Source organism: Armigeres subalbatus, chromosome 2, assembly GCF_024139115.2.
Source record: "Armigeres subalbatus isolate Guangzhou_Male chromosome 2, GZ_Asu_2, whole genome shotgun sequence".
NCBI lineage: Eukaryota > Metazoa > Arthropoda > Insecta > Diptera > Culicidae > Armigeres > Armigeres subalbatus.
The window spans coordinates 63,842,712-63,862,462 of NC_085140.1; the positions used below are offsets into that span (position 1 = coordinate 63,842,712).

At 41.3% G+C, this 19,751-nt stretch overlaps 1 protein-coding gene across 8 annotated transcripts in view; it reads right to left on the reverse strand.

Annotated features, from left to right (window-relative positions):
- The window catches only part of LOC134208759 (muscle M-line assembly protein unc-89), a 292,998-nt gene that overhangs the window by 148,028 nt on the left and 125,219 nt on the right, over nt 1–19,751 (reverse strand). For all 8 annotated transcript variants that reach the window (XM_062684664.1, XM_062684661.1, XM_062684665.1 and 5 more), the window contains exons 5-6: nt 9,958–10,122; nt 9,120–9,878 (exon numbers count right to left, since the gene is read on the reverse strand). In XM_062684664.1, coding sequence (XP_062540648.1) covers nt 9,120–9,878; nt 9,958–10,122 — 924 coding nt within the window. The remainder of the gene's footprint in view (nt 1–9,119; nt 9,879–9,957; nt 10,123–19,751) is intronic.

Here is a 19,751-nt window from a genome sequence, read left to right on the forward strand (position 1 = left end):
TGGCTGGGAATTGAGATTGAACGCCGAAACAGCTTTCGAGTCAGACAAGTGTAAAGAGCAGAAAGGGTTCGATGTGTGAACAGAAGTCACACGGGTGGCAGGTTTTGGCACTCGGGTTGCCATAGGTCAATGTCGTAGATGTTGATGTAGATGTGTGTGAGTAGAACTGGTAGTTATATAATCGAATTGATATATTGATGATTGAAGGATGATATTTTTGAGTTCTGTTTCACGGATTCGACTGTACGTAAGAGCTCGTGTAACTATTTTAACTATTCTTTTAACACTATTTACGTAATATTTGGTGTAGGACTGTATTTTAACTATCGTTATTAATTTTTTATGGATTCTAAATTTACAAAACATCCTTCAAAAGTAATCTTCCTGAACAAGTATGTTTTGGTCTTAAATGAGTTAGTATTATGAATCGATTTTGTAATAAGATTATATTTATATATAGCAAAATACTTCCAGTTGCCAACATGCATTCCATCCGATCGTGCACGCTAATCAGTTTTGATCGATACTCATATTCAAACGGGCATGGTTAAACCAGACAAGCCCGTTCGTCTCCGGGGCAAAAACTCACACTCGGGTTGGAGTTCTCCGGGGGCCAAGTTAACCTATAGCCCTCCATCCAATAATGCCAATGCCATCGGTTAGGGCATCATGGATGCTGGAAAAGATCCCGGAGTTTGTCCTAGAACCTTTGTACTTAGAACACCAACAGATAACATAGAAAAGAACTGCCAAGCCATGTACAGAATAGCAGAACACAGTAATGAAATGGCAAAATGGAGCAGGAAGATTCAGTAGGTATAGAGGGGATAAAGTCAAAGGCAATCCTTACGTGATGATTAAAAGTCGAGGAACGAAGCTCGATACCAAATTACGATGGGCTAGACAGGTGTTACCCGTGCCCTAGCAATGGTTTTCAACAGGTTGGTCCTGGTACGGCAACTGACCTTGGCGAACCAGAAGCGAGGTCCTTGTTCAATCGTGTCTACTCTATAGTATCCTCAATAATGATCATTATCGGCTTATATACAAATGTAGATGTTGGGGAGAATAAGCTGGAAGAAGAGTTCGCGATTAAAACTTAGAAGGAGCGATTCGCTCAATCGATTCTTTATTTCATTTAAGGTTTTCCCAAAGAACCCATATTTTTTCACACCTCTAAGTATTTTTAAAATTGAAAGCAAAAAAATCAAAAAGTGAAGTTTTTTAACGCCCAAACATTTGCCCGATTTTGAACGATCCTTGGGTGAATTTTTCAGGCCGGTTCAAACGAGCAACACTTTTTCTGTTTTTGTTTTCGATCTTTTAAAAAGTTAGAGGCCCTAAAAATATGGATTCGTTTGGTTTTGAACGGAAATCGGGTGAATTTTTCAGGCCAGTTCACACGTGCTGCTCTTTTTGATTTTTGTTTCCGATTATTTAATACTTGAAGGCTTTAAAAAATATGAGTTCTTCGGGAAAGTTGACCTTGAATAAGCCAAAGAATCGATTGAGACAATAAAACGAGAAACAATTAATATCAGATATCTAAGGAGCAGCAAATGTAAAATTGAACCTATGACAACAACATTCTTCTCTCTTGTAAATGTCAGGATAAGCCATAAGCACACAGCTCGCAACAAGCAAACGAAACAGAGTAGGACTATTATTGTCTAATGCGGGGTAACAGAAATAATCGCTTTTTGAATTAGTTTTCAACATAAAATCTATTGGTTGTGGTTAACATCAAGTTGTCAACATTTAGACGAAAACACAGCTATCTGTTGACATGATTTTTCAGTTTTTGACTCCCCCTAAACAATTAGAAATTGTCCATAAAAAAAATTAGGAAGTTGCCAATGAATGAATCAGAGTATAAGCATTAATTAAATCAGTTCAATCATAGCTAATTGCCTTTTTCCGGGGATTAAACCACCCGACTTGGACAAATCGCAAAGCGGTCCCGGTTTGATAGTTCAGCACGCGCGCAGTTCTGGATCACGCTCATACAGCCGCGGTCAGGCTGTTTATCGATGTGTGTGTACACAGTTCCAGAATACAACAGCTCGCATTTTCGAGTGTTAACGGTGTTAACAGGCGGGTACCTGAGCCTTCGCAAACCTGCTGGCGAAACCTGGTGGTATAAAGTGAGATGCCGCACTTTAGAGATCTGGTAGAATAGACTTGATTTATTGATTCAAATGTATGTGGGAGGGTGTCTTTTGTAGCAAAAACAAAAACGTTACTGCTCATTTGCATCAGCAAAAAAGGGTTGTATGATATTCGCCAGAAAGTCATTTGCTATAAGGCTTTTCGCCAGAATCAATTTGCCAGCGACAGCGACACCCTCATAAGTACCACGGAGTTGGATATTTGGGAAGGTATTCGTTGGGTCACAACACAGCCAAAATACAGGCATACCTCGATAGTACGTACCCTCGATTGTACGTACAATTTACCTCGATAGTACGTACACACAAAAAAAGTTTTTTTTGTTTAGTTTTCTGCACGATTTTAGTTAAAATTTTAATATGTTTTAATCATTGCACATGCGTGGGGTCCTTCATATGCTACGAAATAATTTTACATCTGAATTAACCCTTTCGGGACGTATGGGTCATATATGCCCAGCGTTTAGATTGGCTGTGAAATATCACAGATGAAAGCTAAGTCCCCACTTTCTTCAGCAGAAATGTTTACCAGGCTTTACAGGAAAAATATCAGAGGGCAAGTTTGATCATACCGTGGAGACCCAGATATCCGAAACCTTGGGAAGATTTCTAAATGTTTGGATCCTATATCATATTGTTTGATAATTCTAAACACTCAATCAACTTGAGTCATCCTGAGTGTTGAGACAGTAATCTGTTTTCAGGAATACGAGATGATACGAGAAATACATAGGAAAATACACGTCACTCTTTCGTTCTAGAAATTGGTTCGGTATACCCGAATGAGCTCAGAATTGCAACAAAGGTAGTTGGTATTTTAAAGATCAATTCCCCAGAACATTATACGATTACTAAATGAACTTTTATATAGTTTTGATTGATTTATTGGGAGTTGGATTGTGAAATTTGTAATTCCTTGAATGCCATGAAAAACATATGCATGCAATCAAAGGTGTATGTGATGTGTGGTTTGGCGCGTGCTCAAACATATGTAAATACACGCGCGCCAAAATCATATCTCAGCCACCTTTGATAACATGCTCACGTTTTTCATGACAATCAATTAAGGTCACTCCTGACGGAATCCAAGTTTAAAAGTGCTCGCGCTTTTGGGAGCACACCACTCGATACGGAAGCAACGCACAACAGTTATTTTTATTATTTCACGCATGCTGCGACGCAGCTAAATCAACAAAAATGACAGTTGTGCGCCGCCTCTGAATCGAGTGATGTGCCCCCGAAAACGCGAGCACTTTGGAACTTGGATTCGGTCAGGAGTGACCTTAATTCAAAAGTTCACAATCCAAGCTCCTCCACGAATTCCTCCGCAAGTTCCTCCAGGATTTTTTCCGCAAGTTCTTCCAGGAATTCCTCCGCAAGTTCCTCCAAAAATTCCACTAGGACTCATAAGGAGTTACTCCAGAAATTTCTCCGTGAATTCTTTCAAAAAATACTCCGAACATCCATCTTAAATTATTGCCAAGCATTTCTACGTTAATTCTTTCAAATATACTCAAGAACTTCTTGATTTCTTCAGCAATTCACTTAAGCAGTCCTTTAGAACTTGCTTCAGAAAATCCAGAAATTACTCCAGAAATTTCATCAAGATCTCTTCATTAATTACTTCAAAATAATATCCACAGGATGTTACCCTAAAACTATGAAAATTGCCAAAGTCACACCAATCTTGAAATCTGGCGATTCTTGTGACCCTTCTAATTATCGACTGATTTTAGCATTGTCAACAATTAATAAAATTTTGGAAAAACTTTTAACCAACCGGCTTTTAAATTTATTTCACGCAAATCATGTTTTATATAAATATCAATATGGTTTTCGTGAAGGTTGTGGTACATCAACAGCTGTTACAGAACGTGTCGACGACATTATCGCTGAAATCGACCAGAAAAAAATTGTAGGGTGCCTATTTATCGATTTGAAAAAAGCGTTTGACACCAGAAATCATAAAATCCTTTTTAGTAAGCTTGATCGATATGGAGTAAGGGGAGTTGCTAACGATTTGATTGCGAGTTATCTTTCAGATCTGAAGCAATTTGTGTCAATTAACAAATCTAGCAGCAGTTTGCGTCCGATTGACATTGGAGTACCACAAGGGAGCAACATGGGTCCGCTATTATTTTTAATTTTTATTAATGATTTGGAACATTTGAAGCTATAAGGGATCCCGAGACTGTTTGCAGATGATACAGCCCTATTTTACCCTCATTCAAGAGCCAATTCAATTATGAAATATATCAAATCATACATGAGGAGTCTAATGATAGTTTTTAGTGGAAATTACCTTACTTTAAATTTAGCAAAAGCTAAATATATGCTTTTTCATTCGTCACGCAAAATAATTCCTCAGCATGTAGATCCATTTGTTGGAAATTTGTACATAGAAAAAGTTTCAATTTTCAAATTGTTGGGGCTTATCTTAGACCCTCTTCTCTCTTGGGACTACCACATACAACATGTGTCCAACAAAGCTTCTTCTTTATGCGGTTTAAAGAGTGCGCTGTTTCGTACCCAATGCTGCTTTACTCAAATTCTATTATGCCTCTATTCATTCCATATTTCAGTACCTTATTATTGTTTGGGGTCATGCAGCGAAACCAAATTAAAAAAAGTTCAAATACTGCAGAACAGATGTTTAAATATAATCTTCAAATTGCCACCATTGTTCTCTACACTTTCGTTATACGCTGATTTGAGCCACAAAGTTTTTCCCATATTAGGTTTACGTGAATGTTAAACAATTCTATATGTACATAACACTTTGCACAACCATAAATTCCACCACAACAACACTAGGACAAACTACTCACATACTAGACGCGTAAACGAGTTACTTAAAAGCAATGCATGCACGAACATACGATTAGTACACATAAAAAATCATCTAAATTCAATAATCTTCCAAATGACGTAAAATATATTTCAAATAACATTAATATTTTCAAATGCAAACTGAAGCAGCAATAATATAGGAATATAAGTGAATACATAATTTAAATGTGTCAACCATTTTATTTTATTTTATTTGCAGGTTTTTCTAACACTTTTTAGTTTTTCCCTGCTTGTTAGAAGTAATTTTAGTTTATAATTGTGTTCATGTTTTTCAGCCACAGACGTTATCACTATATTTTCATAATAAAATTTTTTTCAGTGAGTCCCTTCAAAGAAACAAAAGTTTCACTGGGATCTCACATAGTATTTTTTTAATTGCTTGTATTATTTTCCCGCGATTGTTTCTTATAGTAAGAGTCCACTACCAGGGGGCTCTCATAGAGCTCTTTGGTGTGGGGGTAAGAGGTGGGACTAAAAAAAATTACTTCGAGGCCTTTGGGGCTGTCCATATACTACGTGGACACGTTTTGATCAGTTTTCGATAACCCCTTCCCACAGCGTGGACAATTGCTCATAAACATTTAAAAAAAAATGTCTGAGCCGTGGAAATTCGCCATACCCCCATATATGGACACCCCCTTTCCAGAAATTTCCTTTGAATTTCTTCACAAACTCATGTGATAGCCCTCAATACCCACCTTGGTAGTTCCTCCAAGAACTCTCCTGGAAAAGTGTTCAGAGTTTTTTTTCTTCGAAAATTCTCCCGGAAATTCCTTGAGAAATTCGTCTGCTAATTCAACTGGCTATTTCTCCAGATATTCTTCCGGAGATTTCGTCAAAACTCTTTCTGAATAACCTCCAAAAATTTCCACTGAACTTCTTCTGGAAATTATTTAAGAAATTTTTCCGGAAGATCATACCGGAATTCACAAAATTTCAGCCGGTACTTCCCCAAAAATTTCCATCCAAAAACCCTCCAGGGTTTTAGGAGAATTTTTTCAAGTAATTCACAGCAATATCTTAAAACAATAACCCCTGAAATTCTTCTAGAAACTCTCTTCCTTTTTCTTTTATCAAGATTTTCCCCGGAAACTACCTCAAGAATTCCTCCAGAAATCTCTTTATAAGTTCCCCCGAAAGTTTCTTCAAGAATTCCCCAGGAATTCTTTTTGGAATTTCAACATAAGTTTCTCAAGCTATTCTGCCGAAACTTCTTCCAAGAACTGTTCCATGAAGTTCCTTTTTCAGGAAGAATTTCCGAAGGAATTCTTGTGGGAGTATCTGAAGGAGTGTTCAAATGATTTCCATGATGTTGTTTTCAATGATATTCCGAACAAAGTTCGAAATCTGTTAGAGTTTTCTAAAAGTATACATCAAAATAGACTGCTCTATGATGAAAAGTCAAAATCCACAAAAACTAACATGGGCACTGGGCAGTATAGGAGGTATCCATAAAATACATTACCAAAAAAGTAGTGATCTATCAACCACCCCCAATCGTCGCTTTTTGTAGTAACATGTACGATAAGAAAATTATTTTGAGCTTTTTAGTGGAATGTCTTCACTTGTCATAAGACGAGTTAATACAATCCCATTGAATTCCACCACTTAATTGTATCTTGACAGATACGTATTTCGACCTCAAACTCGACAAATGAGTAACATGTACGAATTATAGTACGATGTGTAACATATCTTTAAAACATTACTCCTACAGATTTCATGGATGTTCCAAAGCATTAAAATCCTATATTTCGTGAAAAAATAGCCTCACATTTACAAAGATGATGGTTTTGCTCAATGCTACATGTAGGCACCATTTCAAGAAAAAGCTGGGTCCTGTTGGTTCGTTGTGTACTATATGAAATACAAATATGCTTGGAGTACAGAGCCTTCTATCGAAATTTTTGCTTCTGGGTGGTTTTATAAACATTCTGCTATTTCTAAATAAATGTTCAGATTTTTTTTGCTTTGTTAGTACGTACGCTTCGATAGTACGTACACTAAAATTTCGCAGGTGTACGTACTATCGAGGTATGCCTGTACTATTTTTAGAACATACGAGAAAGGCTCCATCACCGCTAGGTGGATTAATCTGGGTTTTAATATGAGTACACATTATGAATTGCAAGAGCTCTTGGTTGTGAGCTGCATTTTTTCCACAGGGAGCAGATACCCTATGAAGGAAAAACAGGCATGAGGTTGGCGTCTTACCCGGATTTGACTTTTTTATTCAAAAATAAATAGTATAGTCCGATTTTATTTGTTTTGTAAATGACTTCTACACAATGTAGTAGGATCCCTAAGCTATCAAAAACAATAGGAAGAGCTTCAATTTAACGTATTGTTTTGGATAAATATCGGTTTTTAAAAAGGTGTGGCAGCTCACCCGGATTTACCCTAAATCATATTGGCTAGCACTGGGCTAAAGTGCTTCGATGTGCCATGTGCCTTTTTATAGAACCCCACTGCAGTGCACTGTCAATACCCACCATATTAAGCCCAAGGATACGCTGTCGCTGCTACTTCTGTGATACCGAAGTTACGAATCTCGAATTGAGAATAAAATTATGTTGAACTCGAGAAGCTTCCTGTTTCAGCAAATATTTCCTAGAGATACTGTTGGAGAAACAACATAGACTATAATGTGCAACAAACAACATAGACTATAATGATGTTTCTCGAATAATAAACAAGGTGGGCTCGCTTGACAGTATACAACAGTAAAGCACATATTGTAAAGATTGGACAAATCAAGCATCCGAAAGATATTCAATTTGCAAAAAAAAGCTAACCGCGGTGGAGGTTGGTACTGGGATTCTGATGGCTTTTCCGCAAACGTGACCTTTAAGTGGTCTTGTTGTGTAGGGGTTATCACGCCTATCTAGAGAGTAGGAGGTTGAGGGTTCGAGTCCCTCCAAGACACGTGGATTCTTTTTCGCAAATTTCATATCAGTTTGTCCATTTCGAAGTGCTGCGTACCATCTATGGTGGGGTGCAGATGGCGGACGGTACGTGGAGGAGGCGAATGAACCACGAATTGCATCAGCTGTTGGGAGAACCATCCATCGTTCACACCGCGAAAATCGGACGACTGCGATGGGCCGGGCACGTAGCCAGAATGTCGGACAGTAACCCGGTGAAAATGGTTCTCGACAACGATCCGACGGGCACAAGAAGGCGAGGTGCGCAGCGGGCAAGGTGGATCGATCAGGTGGAAGATGACTTGCGGACCCTCCGTAGACTGCGTGGTTGGCGACGTGTAGCCATGGACCGAGCCGAATGGAGAAGACTCTTATATACCGCACAGGCCACTTCGGCCTTAGTCTGAATTAATAATAATAATAATAATTGTCCATTTCGAAACATGTGCTGTACATATGCACAGCCAAGATATTTAACAAAAAAATGGTTTTCGTATGGCCGAGTTGCCGAATAATATGCAATTAATAGACTATAATAATGGAATGCTGCAAGCAGTCCCAAAAGTTTTTTAATGTAATGCAATATCTGTTTGCTGGCTACTTTTCGGTATGAAACTTTAACAGACTTCTGCATATAAATGACACAGAATTAGTAGAATTTCTTTGGGATACTGTATTTTGTTGATTCGAATCGTGTGTCTAATAACGGCGAAACTACGCTTCAAATTTAGCAAACTGTCTTGAATAATATCCACAGAACATGCTTCTATCAACAACATTAATCTCTGACTGAGTGGAAAACCAAACATCGGCCATAATTTAAGCTGAAAATTGGCACTTTCGCCTACTATCGAATCAACGTCACTTCAAAAGGAAACAATAAATAAATATTTCCATTCGACATCTGATACACACTTGTTTCGTTAATGACGCATATGAAGTTCTGACGTTATAAATTGGCACACGCGTCCGTTAAACGTGGCGTGGTGTTGATCAATTAGTAACGCCATACTTTTTTGATGTCCATATGAATCATCATTGACAGCTTCTTTCATAAAATTTTCACCTATAGGTAACCGTTGCCGATAAAGGGCAAAATACTTTCACGTAGAAGACATAAATTACACTTGGTTTGGTCGTTGGCATTTTTCAAAGAATACTTCTACGGGTTACTCACCTTTAAACTCCTCTCAAACTCATCCAGCACGGTCAAACTGTGGCGAGCACCGTCAGCAGTTTGCCCGTATTGCCCTCGACCACGCTTCAACTGTTCCAACTTGTCCCCAATTTGTCCTCGAACTTCGTTCAAACTCCTATCGAAAGCAATGACCGCGTGTTGTTTCCTCAGTTCCGAATTCTCCGACTCCGTTTGCGTCTCGAAGTACGTCCGCAGGTTCTCCAGCAGTGTGATGATCTTGTCTGTGTCCTGCTCCTTCGCTCCAGGAGGCTCCTGCGTTTTGATCCTCTCGATGATTTGCTCGCTTTGCTGTAGCAAATTCCGGAAGTACTCCATCGTGTTCTGCTTAAACTGCTCATAGCTGTTGGTGATCGACTCGACACTATCCGGCCCGGATATGGGCTGCTTGTTCGCGAAGTAGTCTTTGATGTTGTCCCGACAGGTTAGCACGGACCTTAGGAACCGATCGATAACGGAGGCCAACTCATGGAAATCGGCCGCGATCGTGTGTAGCTTGGTTTTGATCGAGTTCAAACTGTTCTTCACTTGGATCACTTTGTCACTGGCATCGGGTCCATCCGTGGCCAGCTGATCGATCGTTTCGAACCGTTTGGTTAGCTCCCCTTCCGCCGATCGGATGTCCGATTGGATTTGATTGAGTTTGGTGGCGATAAATGCACTCAGATCGGCGGGGTTGTCCGACGCGGTGTTGAAGATCGGGTAGAGTTGTTCCTCCAATTTGGAAGCCGTTGCAAGAGTCTGAAATTGTAGGAAAAGAGGTGAAACGGAATCATTAACACAACTTGTAACGACACCGAATCGATCGTCCTAATCTTACCTCCATGTTGGCGGCCATGATGTCGTTCAATGTGGCGTCCGTTTTCTGCTGGGTGTTCCAGCGTTCCCATTCATTGGTGGCGGTCAACTGGCGCGCGTTCAGCTCGGTCAGCGTCCGATCGACGCACTGAGCTGCGCGAGCTTTTTGCAGATACGGATCGGCGACCTGTTGACCGAAATAGAACAAGAAGCAGAAATCATTTCGTTAGAATCCACAAGGGAGGGCGATGATGTTTGTTGTTGTTTCGGTTTTTATTTGCAACCAAACAGCTGCCGCCGTTGGTCAGGGACGGAAGGAGGGTTTTTGGCGGATGTGTTTTGATTGTGTGGCCACCAGTTTGTGCAACTTCCTACGCTTGGGTGCAGCTGTTCGGTTGCCGCGATGAATGGGAATTTACAAAATGTAAAAAGGGACTAGTGTTTGAACTGGGATGGCAGTATACTGCGCGCGCGGAAAAGTTCGAAGAAATTTTCACTATTGCAAACCTTTTTACACACTTAGGGATATAGTATCTTCTTGTGATATAATAAATTTAGACTTATCCTAAAATACATCATCTAATAATACTGCAAAGACTGAAATATATTTAGGATTTCCTAGATCATGCATAACAATGACAGCAGAGTCAGTCGACTGAGAGATTTTTGAAATAATTTATAATTGGTTCGCATAGCTGAACATAACTGAATGCATTTAAAGGATTCTTGACATGCCAAGTACTGAGTACCGTTGAACATTGCTGTGTCTTTCGCCGATACATAATCGATCACATTCTAATTATTATTTATTCAGACTAAGGCCGGAGTGGCCTGTGCAGTACATAAAAGTAGTCTCCATACAGCTCGATCAATGACTGCACGTCGCCAATCGAGAGGTCAACGGAGGGTTCGCAAATCGTCTTTCACATTATCGATCAACCTTGCTCGATGCAAATTGAGCCTTTCTGTGGCCGTCAGGTCGTTATTGATAAGGGAAGATCCATTAATTACGTAACGCAAAATGGACTTTTTCAACCCTCCCCTATGTAACACTTTTGTATGAAGCTTCTGAAAAATTTATATGGATCGTCACACTTCACTCAACCCCCCTCCCCCCTCTAAGCGTTACGTAATTTGTGGACGTTCCCTAACCATTATCACCAGGTTAATATTCGACATCCTGGCTACTTGGCATACCGTAGTCGTCTTATTTTCGCGGTGTGATCAATGGATGGTTCTCCTAACAGCTGTTGGAATTCGTGGTTCTTCCACCTCCACCATGAACCGTCTTCCATCCGCACACCACCGTAGATTATACGCAGCAATTTTCTTTCGAGAACTCAAAGTACGCGTTGGCCCTCTCCGAGTATGGCCCAGATGTCGTGTCCGTGGAGGCCTAGTGGTTCAAAAAGTGTTTTTTAGATAGTCAGTTTGATACGGCGGCGAGCTCTAATATCCGAGCATCTTACGGAGGCTCTATATGAGCCACAACAGAAAACCATCAACATATTAATCAAAGCAATCGTGGCAATTTCCCTACAGTCAAATTCATGTGGTGAGCCATGACAGACTGGAGACCTGGAGTGATAGTTTTCCAGAAAACTCGCACTTGCCGATTTCCACAATAAGCTCCACAATGCTGGACGGCTAACGATGTCTTCTCTATAGCCTTTTTCTATCATGTACTTTGATGTGCTGATATCTAATAGGATCCACTTACATTCCCTCTTCAGTTTGGTTTAGGTTTCTATTACCATTTCAAAGTTACGTGCCACAGTATCAATGCCGTCCGAGAAGCCAATAGCTTAACGAACCTTGGGAAAATCGTACCACTCATGTCAATCTCTGCTCTTTGTATTATTTCTTCTGAAGCGATGTTAAATAAAAGGGATAAAAGATCACCTTGAAGGACGAGATCCCGGTCGAGCTTCTCAAACACGGAAGTGAGCAGCTGCATCAATCAATCCACCACATTATCCGAAAAAAAATTGGAGGATGAAGAACTGCCTGTCAGCTGGTTGGATGGCCTAATATGCCCAATCTATAAGAAAGGGCACAGACTAGAGTGTGTCAATTACAGAGGGAACACCGTTTGAACTCGACGTACAACATCCTGTCGCGTATCCTGTTTAACAGACTGATACCGCTTGAGGAATCCTTCGTCGGCGAATACCAGGCAGGTTTTCATGAGGGCCGATCAACGACGGTTCAGATGTTTAGCCTGCGGATGATCATTGATAAATTCCTGGAGTACAACTTGCAGACTCACCATGTGTTCATTGATTGCAAAGCAGCGTACGATTCAGTGAAGAGAATTGAGCTGTGGCAGATGATGACCGAACATGGTTTTCCGGCAAAACTCACTGATACGTGATACGCTGGATGAATCCTGTACACCTCCGGTGGTGTAAAGGGCCGACTCGAAAGATCTCTATCCTGAGCGTTGCCCAGCTATCGCTTTAACCTGTTGCTAGGTTAGATTTTGGTCGACTTCTTTTATTTCTTTATTGAGGCTTCGCCGCCAAGAGCCTCTGGGACTGCCTCTGCTGCGATATCCCGCTGGGTTCCAGTCTAATGCTAATACGCTGGATGGATCGAAATCAAGTATTCGGTTTGCTGACGAAGCGTCAACCTCGTCTGTGACCTTAGACGGATGGAAGCAGGGGGGTGCACTTCCGAATTTATTGTTCAACATTGCACTCGAAGGCGCTATTAGGAGATCTGGCGTGCTAAGGAACGGCACTATCATCACACGGTCGCATATGCTCCTGTGCTTTGCGGATGACACCGACTTTATTCGAATTGATCGCAGAGCAGCAGTGGAGGCTTTTGTACCACTGAAGAGGAGACGGTGAGGAAAGGCAACCATTAACTCCACCAAGACAAAGTACATGGTCAGGTAGGGATAGAGGAAGACCTAGTGGTGTTGGTGCTGAGGTAGTGGTTGATGGGGATGTGTTTGAAGTTGTTGAAGAATTTGTTTACCTTGTAGCGCTTGTGACATGTGACAATGACGATTCCGTGAAGTGAAAAGACGTATTGCTGCTACGAATAGGGCCTTTTATGGATTACGTAACCAGCTTAGGACCCGCAATATGCCGACGGAAACAAAATTTGCTCTATAAAAAACTCTGATTCTACCAGTGGCCCTTTATGAACATGAACCATGGACGTTAAAAGAGGCGGACCGGAGAACGTTCGGGGTTTTCGTCCGAAAAGTGCTACGTATAATACTAGGAGGGAAACTATAAAATGGTGTGTGGCGCAGACGCATGAATCATGAGCTGTACCAAGTATACAAAGAAGAAAATATTGCGAATCGTATAAAATACGGCAGACTTTAGTGAGCTGGTCACTTAGTGTGAATGTTGGAAGAAAGAGTAGCGAAAACAATATTCAACAGAGAACCAGATAGAGGCCGGCGACTTCGTAGAAGGCCGCGAACACGCTGGCTGCACGCGGTGGAATCGGACCAGGCGACCCGGAACGTTCGGGGAAACTGGAGGAGCTTCGCCCAAGACCGACGATTATGGAGCTCTACAATACGCCAGGCACTGGTGTATCGACGCTGTAGCCAACCAGGTATTCAGGTAGGTAAGTCCGGTAAAAAAGAAACTGTAGGACACACATTCCCATACTACCTGAGAGCCTCCTCAGGTGTTTGATAGCAGATTTCCGTTTACCCTTGCTCCAGGAAAAAAAACATGACTTTTATGACTTTTAAAGGCTTTAGAGGGTATCGAAAGGAGGATTCCGAGCCTCTTCAAAGTGGGATTCCGCGCCTCTTGAAACGAATTTTTCGAATCTCTTGTTGAAGAAAGGTTTTCGGGCCACTTGGAAGGCGGTTTTCGAGCCACCTAAAGGAGGATTTGAGCATCTTGAAAGGACGCCTCTAATCCTCTTGTAAGTAGGTTTCAGAGACCCTTAAAAAAATTCCGAGGTTTCCTAGCCTCTTGAAAGGAGACTTCCGAGCCTTTTTGAAGGGAGGCTTCTGAGTATCTTGAGAGGACGCTTCCGAGCCTCTTGAAAGGGCGTTTTTCCCAGTCTCTTGAAAGAAAAATTTCGAGCCTCTTGAAAGTAGGCTTCCAAGCCTCTTGTAAGTAGGCTCCCAAGCCTCTTGATAATAGTTTTCAAGCTTCTTGAAAGGAGGCTTCCGAGCTTCTTGAAAGGAGGCTTCCGAGCCTCTTGAAAGGAGGCTTCCGAGCCTCTTGAAAGGAGGCTTCCGAGCCTCTTGAAAGGAGGCTTCCGAGCCTCTTGAAAGGAGGCTTCCGAACCTCTTGAAAGGAGGCTTCCGAGCCTCTTGAAAGGAGGCTTCTGAGCCTCTTGAACGGCGGCTTCTTGAGCCTCTTGAAAGGAGGCTTCGAGGCCTCTTGAAAGGAGGCCTGAGCCTCTTGAAAGAAGACTTCCGAGCCTCTTGAAGAGACTTGAGCCTCTTGAAAGGAGGCTTCCAGGCCTCTTGAAAGGAGGCTTCCTGAGCCTCTTGAAAGGAGGCTTCTGAGCCTCTTGAAAGGAGGCTTCTGAGCCTCTTGAAAGGAGGCTTCTGAGCCTCTTGAAAGGAGGCTTCCGAGCCTCTTGAAAGGAGGCTTGAGCCTCTTGAAAGGAGGCTTCTGAGCCTCTTGAAAGGAGGCTTCTGAGCCTCTTGAAAGGAGGCTTCTGAGCCTCTTGAAAGGAGGCTTCCTGAGCCTCTTGAAAGGAGGCTTCCTGAGCCTCTTGAAAGGAGGCTTCCGAGCCTCTTGAAGGAGACTTGAGCCTCTTGAAAGAGGCTTGAGCCTCTTGAAAGAGGCTTCTGAGCCTCTTGAAGGAGGCTTCCGAGGCCTCTTGAAAGGCGGCTTCGGAGCCTCTTGAAAGGAGGCTTCCGGGCCTCTTGAAAGGAGGCTGCCGAGGCCTCTTGAAAGGAGGCTTCCGAGCCTCTTGAAAGGAGGCTTCCGAGCCTCTTGAAAGGAGGCTTCCGAGCCTCTTGAAAGGAGGCTTCCGAGCCTCTTGAAAGGAGGCTTCCGAGCCTCTTGAAAGGAAACTTCCGAGCCTCTTGAAAGGAGGCTTCCGAGCCTCTTGAAAGGAGGCTTTCGAGCCTTTTAAAAGAAGGAGAAAAGGAAATGAAAGAAAGTTTGCAGTAAAAAGCATTAAAGAGACTTCCGCGCCTCTTGAAAGTAAGCTTCCGAGTCTCTGAAAAAAGGGTTCCGGGCCTTTTGAAAGGAGGGTTCCGAGCTGCTTGGAAGAAGGCTTTCGAGAATCGTAGAAGGATGCTGCCGATCATTGCAATCCTTGCAACGAAGCAACTGAGCTTTTTCGAAAAAAAAACCTTCATGTCTCTCAAATGGAGACTTCCGAACCTGTAGGCTCTAGATTATAGTTCAGGATCGTATTTTTAACATATTATTCAACATTTTGATTGATTCAAGAAGATTGCATAATTTTTTTTTAATTTGGATTTTTGTCCCCCCGGGCCCGATAAAGATACCCCCAGGGGTACGTGTACCCCAGGTTGAGAACCGCTGTATTAAAGGATATGAATATTTTTGAAATAAATTTGATGCTTTAACATGGAGTTGAGACCATACGACATGTCTTTTACAGTTTAAAAATTAACATATCCAGTTTAAATAGTTTCTTCTAAAGCAAATGCCTATATTTCGGGCAGTGGCGTAGCCAGAAAATTGGTCTGGGGGTTTTCTGAACATTTTTTTTTTCGAAAAAAAAATTTCTTCTAGAAATGTTGGTTCTTGGGGAGGGGGGGTGGATATGTCTAAAACCATCCCCGTGGCTACGCCACTGATTCCGGGTATTGAGCTACCCGGAGTTGTTATAAATTACTTTGTCTGAAACTCAATTTATGCATATGTACAACATGTGATAGATTCAGTTTGAAAAATGTATTTGGTGGGGTTTAATCCCACGAAACAAGAACGCTAGACAGGTGATTTTCCTTACTAAGCTACAAAGGACCTCCGTCGTCCTCCGCAGCTTAGTGGGTACTGATGAAACCAAATTTCCAGCACCAGACACGTAGCCGAACTCTCGCAATCTATTTTCAGAACTAACTCTCTCATATGTGTTGTTAATACAGTGCCAACCTAGTAGGATGAGTATTTAGTATTGTCGGGCACCTACATACTCGCTTCATCAGCAACTGCGCTCGATTTGGTAGGGTTATGTGAGGTTGTGCCAGTTGGTCGTCAGATCCCAACCCGACCACAGGACGACGGAGGTCCTTCGTAGCTTAGTAGGGAAAGCACCTGTCTAGCGTACTGGTTTCGTGGGAGCAAACCCCACCGAAGGAAGCCATATGTTGTGCATATGCATGAATCGAGTTTCTTACATAGTAATTAAATTGTTTGTTGTTTTTTTTTTGTTTTGTGATATAGGGGAACGGTTCGGCACTTCATCTCATAGCTCCCATTTCCATCCCATCAAGAACAAAGCAATGAAAAGGTATTTGATTTGTTATTTATTTTTGCGATTTTTTTCAGCAGTGGCATGTTAGCAAAAAGAAGCGACAAGATTGGTGTATTTCTCTGTTTTGCGATGAGATGATTATATGTTCAGTGAGATGTTGTGCCCCAGCAGTCGAAAGATTTACCCTCACTGCGTCCGCCTTTTACATGGACGACATGTTGACCGGTGTCGATGTTGTAGACGAAGGTGTAGAATTCTGCCAGCAGCTTCTATAATGATGCAGTCGGCCGTCACAAGAAGCTCGAGAACTTCGGTTCAGCAGAGCATCGCAATGAACAAACTATATACACTTTCGCAGGACTCTTCGGCTCTAATCAAGACATTGGGGATTCAATGGAAGCCGGTAAACGACGTGTTTCGATACTTCGATTCTTCCAAATGGTTCCATAAAGGGCCAATTTCTCGTCATCTCTGGTGAATTACGAGGTACTGGGACGATCCGTTAGAAGAAGCCAACAGCACTGGTTGAAGTAAGTACCATAGCAGCTTAGATGGGCTGTCGGCGACTATCATTCCTAGATGGGCAATTTCTGTTTCAGTTCTCATTTCCACCGAAGTGTACGCACGGTGCCCCGGTAGACCGTTATTATAAAATAAAAATGTCCATCAAAACCAAGTAGTTCTGCACCTCTGGACCAATTTTTTTTAAAAATCCCTGGGAGGAATCTCGAGAAATCTTGATTTGAAGCTTTTATTTAAGAAATTTCATAAGAATCTATATTTTAATTCAATAATATCCCCAAAATATCTTCAAAGACGTCCAAAAAGTGGTCCAAGTTGTTTTCAACCAGTTTGCATTTGTTGCCTTTATTACAATTATAAATTTTTACAACTGTTAAGCTCACCAAACTGACTTAGATATGCTTTTTGTATTGCTTGAAGCCGTCTATCTTCAAGAATGCTACCTCTCGTTCAGAACCAATCATGAATTCACGTGCAAGCTGCAGATTCTTTGTTGAATGCCATTCAGATTAAAGTTTATATTTTTTTTATTGTATTCACAAATGTATTCGAGCATCAGAAGTAAAGATTGGAGTATAGAAAAAATTGATGAAAAAAACCAACAGCTTAAATATTTGTTTAAAGTAGTGTAATTGTTTAGCATTATATAACAGGTTAAATCTTCGTCAGATGCTATAACAATTAAATTGACAGGGCTTTATCATATTCTGAGATTTCCCCGCAAAAGGATCATCGGATTGGTAATGACTCCAAAGATGACGGTAAGGAAAAGCTACGAGTGTGCTCGGCATATAGAATAAGATTTCGAGAACCAAGGAAAACATCAGGAAAATGCACAAGAGAAAGAAAACAAATTACATGCTTTGTGTATATTCTTTCGGGTTTTCGTTTACGACGAAGGAATATTCAATTTTTGAACTTTTAAAAACACTTTAAAAAAGAAGCAAAATGAACCTTTGCTTATCTCCGTCATTACACATCTAGTTCGGAATTGTCAATACGATTTTAAAGTTGCACGAGAAGCGCCATGTTCAGTAAATTTATGGTTGAACCAAGTACAGATGAGGCATCAACAAATTGCATAGAATCTAGAATCCCGATCGTTCGGATTACGGCATTACTCTGCTTAAACATTAAAAATTTCCAAATTAATATTTCAATCAGCAGATTCTGAATGATTTCAAAAAAGTGTACGCAAGATACAGCTTTTTGAAACTCGAGCATGGTTTTGAGGAAGCAATTAATGGTTTTGCTAGCAGCTGGAAAAAGCCGCAGCTTCCATTCACGTCAAAGTACCATATCTTGAATTATCATGTTTCCGAGTTCTGTAGAGGTACCGCAATAGGTTTTGGCTTACATATCAAACATGCTTTTCCTAGTCCGTTGATTAGAACTTTGACGAGATTTGGCAGCAAAGATCGGTTAATAAGTGCTGTGATCGAGTATAACAGCTTCTAACTACTATAATTCTACACGAACTCTGGTCTTACTTCTCTCCATTATGAACATAAACACTAAATTAAAACTAATTTTTACCTTTCATTCTATTAAACATTGAAAGCAACACTTATAGTAAACTCGAGCAAGTTAGCCATACAAAAACATACTTAAGTCAGTTTGGTAAGATAAGTCAGTTGTAAATATTTATAGTTCTAATAACGGCAACGCGTGCTTAGGCCCATTTTTGGCGTTGTGCAAGAAAATGGTGTGTGGCGGCGAAGGTTGAAACAAGAGCTTGCCCAGCTCTACGGCGAACCCAGTACCCAGAAGGTAGCTAAAGCTGGAAGGGTACGATGGGCCGGGCATATTTCAAGAATGCCGGACAGCAACTCCGAAAAGCTGGTGATTACTTCCGACTGGCAGGTCCAAGAAGAATTGAAGGACATCTATCTAGGTGGATTAATCAGGGTTTTTGGTGATATTTTTGGATACTTATATGGATTCCTTTGAAATTTCTTAACTGAAAGATTTCTCGAGATTCCTCCTAGAGATTTTTTTTAAAAATTGGTCCAGAGGTGCAGAATTACCACAGAAATCGAGCCCTGTACTTGGTTTTGATGGACATTTTTATTTTATAATAACGGTCTACCGAAGCACCGTGGTACGGTTTCTGCGATGCCTCGGAGAAAGCATAAATTTTCGTGCTGTTCCGATGGACGTGGCGATTGCCGTTCGATCACTGGCTGCCAAATGTAAGGTAGCCCATCTCAACTATTCCAAAAGGTAGAAGCGCATTCGTTCGACACCATCGCCGTGGAAAACTTTCATTACAAATCGAATCTCCGAGGGGCAACATCTCACCGCCAACGGTCTTTGGGCACATGTCTCCAGCGTCGAAAACTCTGCGAATGTCATTTCTCGTGATTTTTTATGCAACATAGCTTCAAGAAAGCACATCCTGGTCGATTGACCCATCTTTGCTTAGTCAACAGTCACGGTTTTGACCGCCTCAAACTTCATAAAACTTATACGACCTGTCGCACTAGCTACTTGAAGAGGAGAAATTATCATTGCCGGTGCAATCCTCTCGAATGGATCGTCATTTCCAGTGCTCGTTCTTATCGTTGCGTTGCTTTGTCGCTTCAGCCAAAACAAAGCAAAGCAAGCAGTCGCACAGAACGACGATCAAGTTTTCTACAAACGTTGGAATTCACTGAAGCTCCCAACAATTTTGTTCGACTTGCACAAAACGAAGTTTTCGCTAAAGATATCGCTGTGGTATCTACACACATTCAAGTTCAACGAAACTCGAAACTACGGAGCCTCGTTCCGATTCTTGTTGGTGGAATTCTACGAGTTTAAAGGTTCTTTTGGGACATCCGAGCAGCACATTTTAGACCGATTTATTTGCAGCAACTCATATATGACTGGATTTGGTCATAGATAGGTTACAGCCAAAAG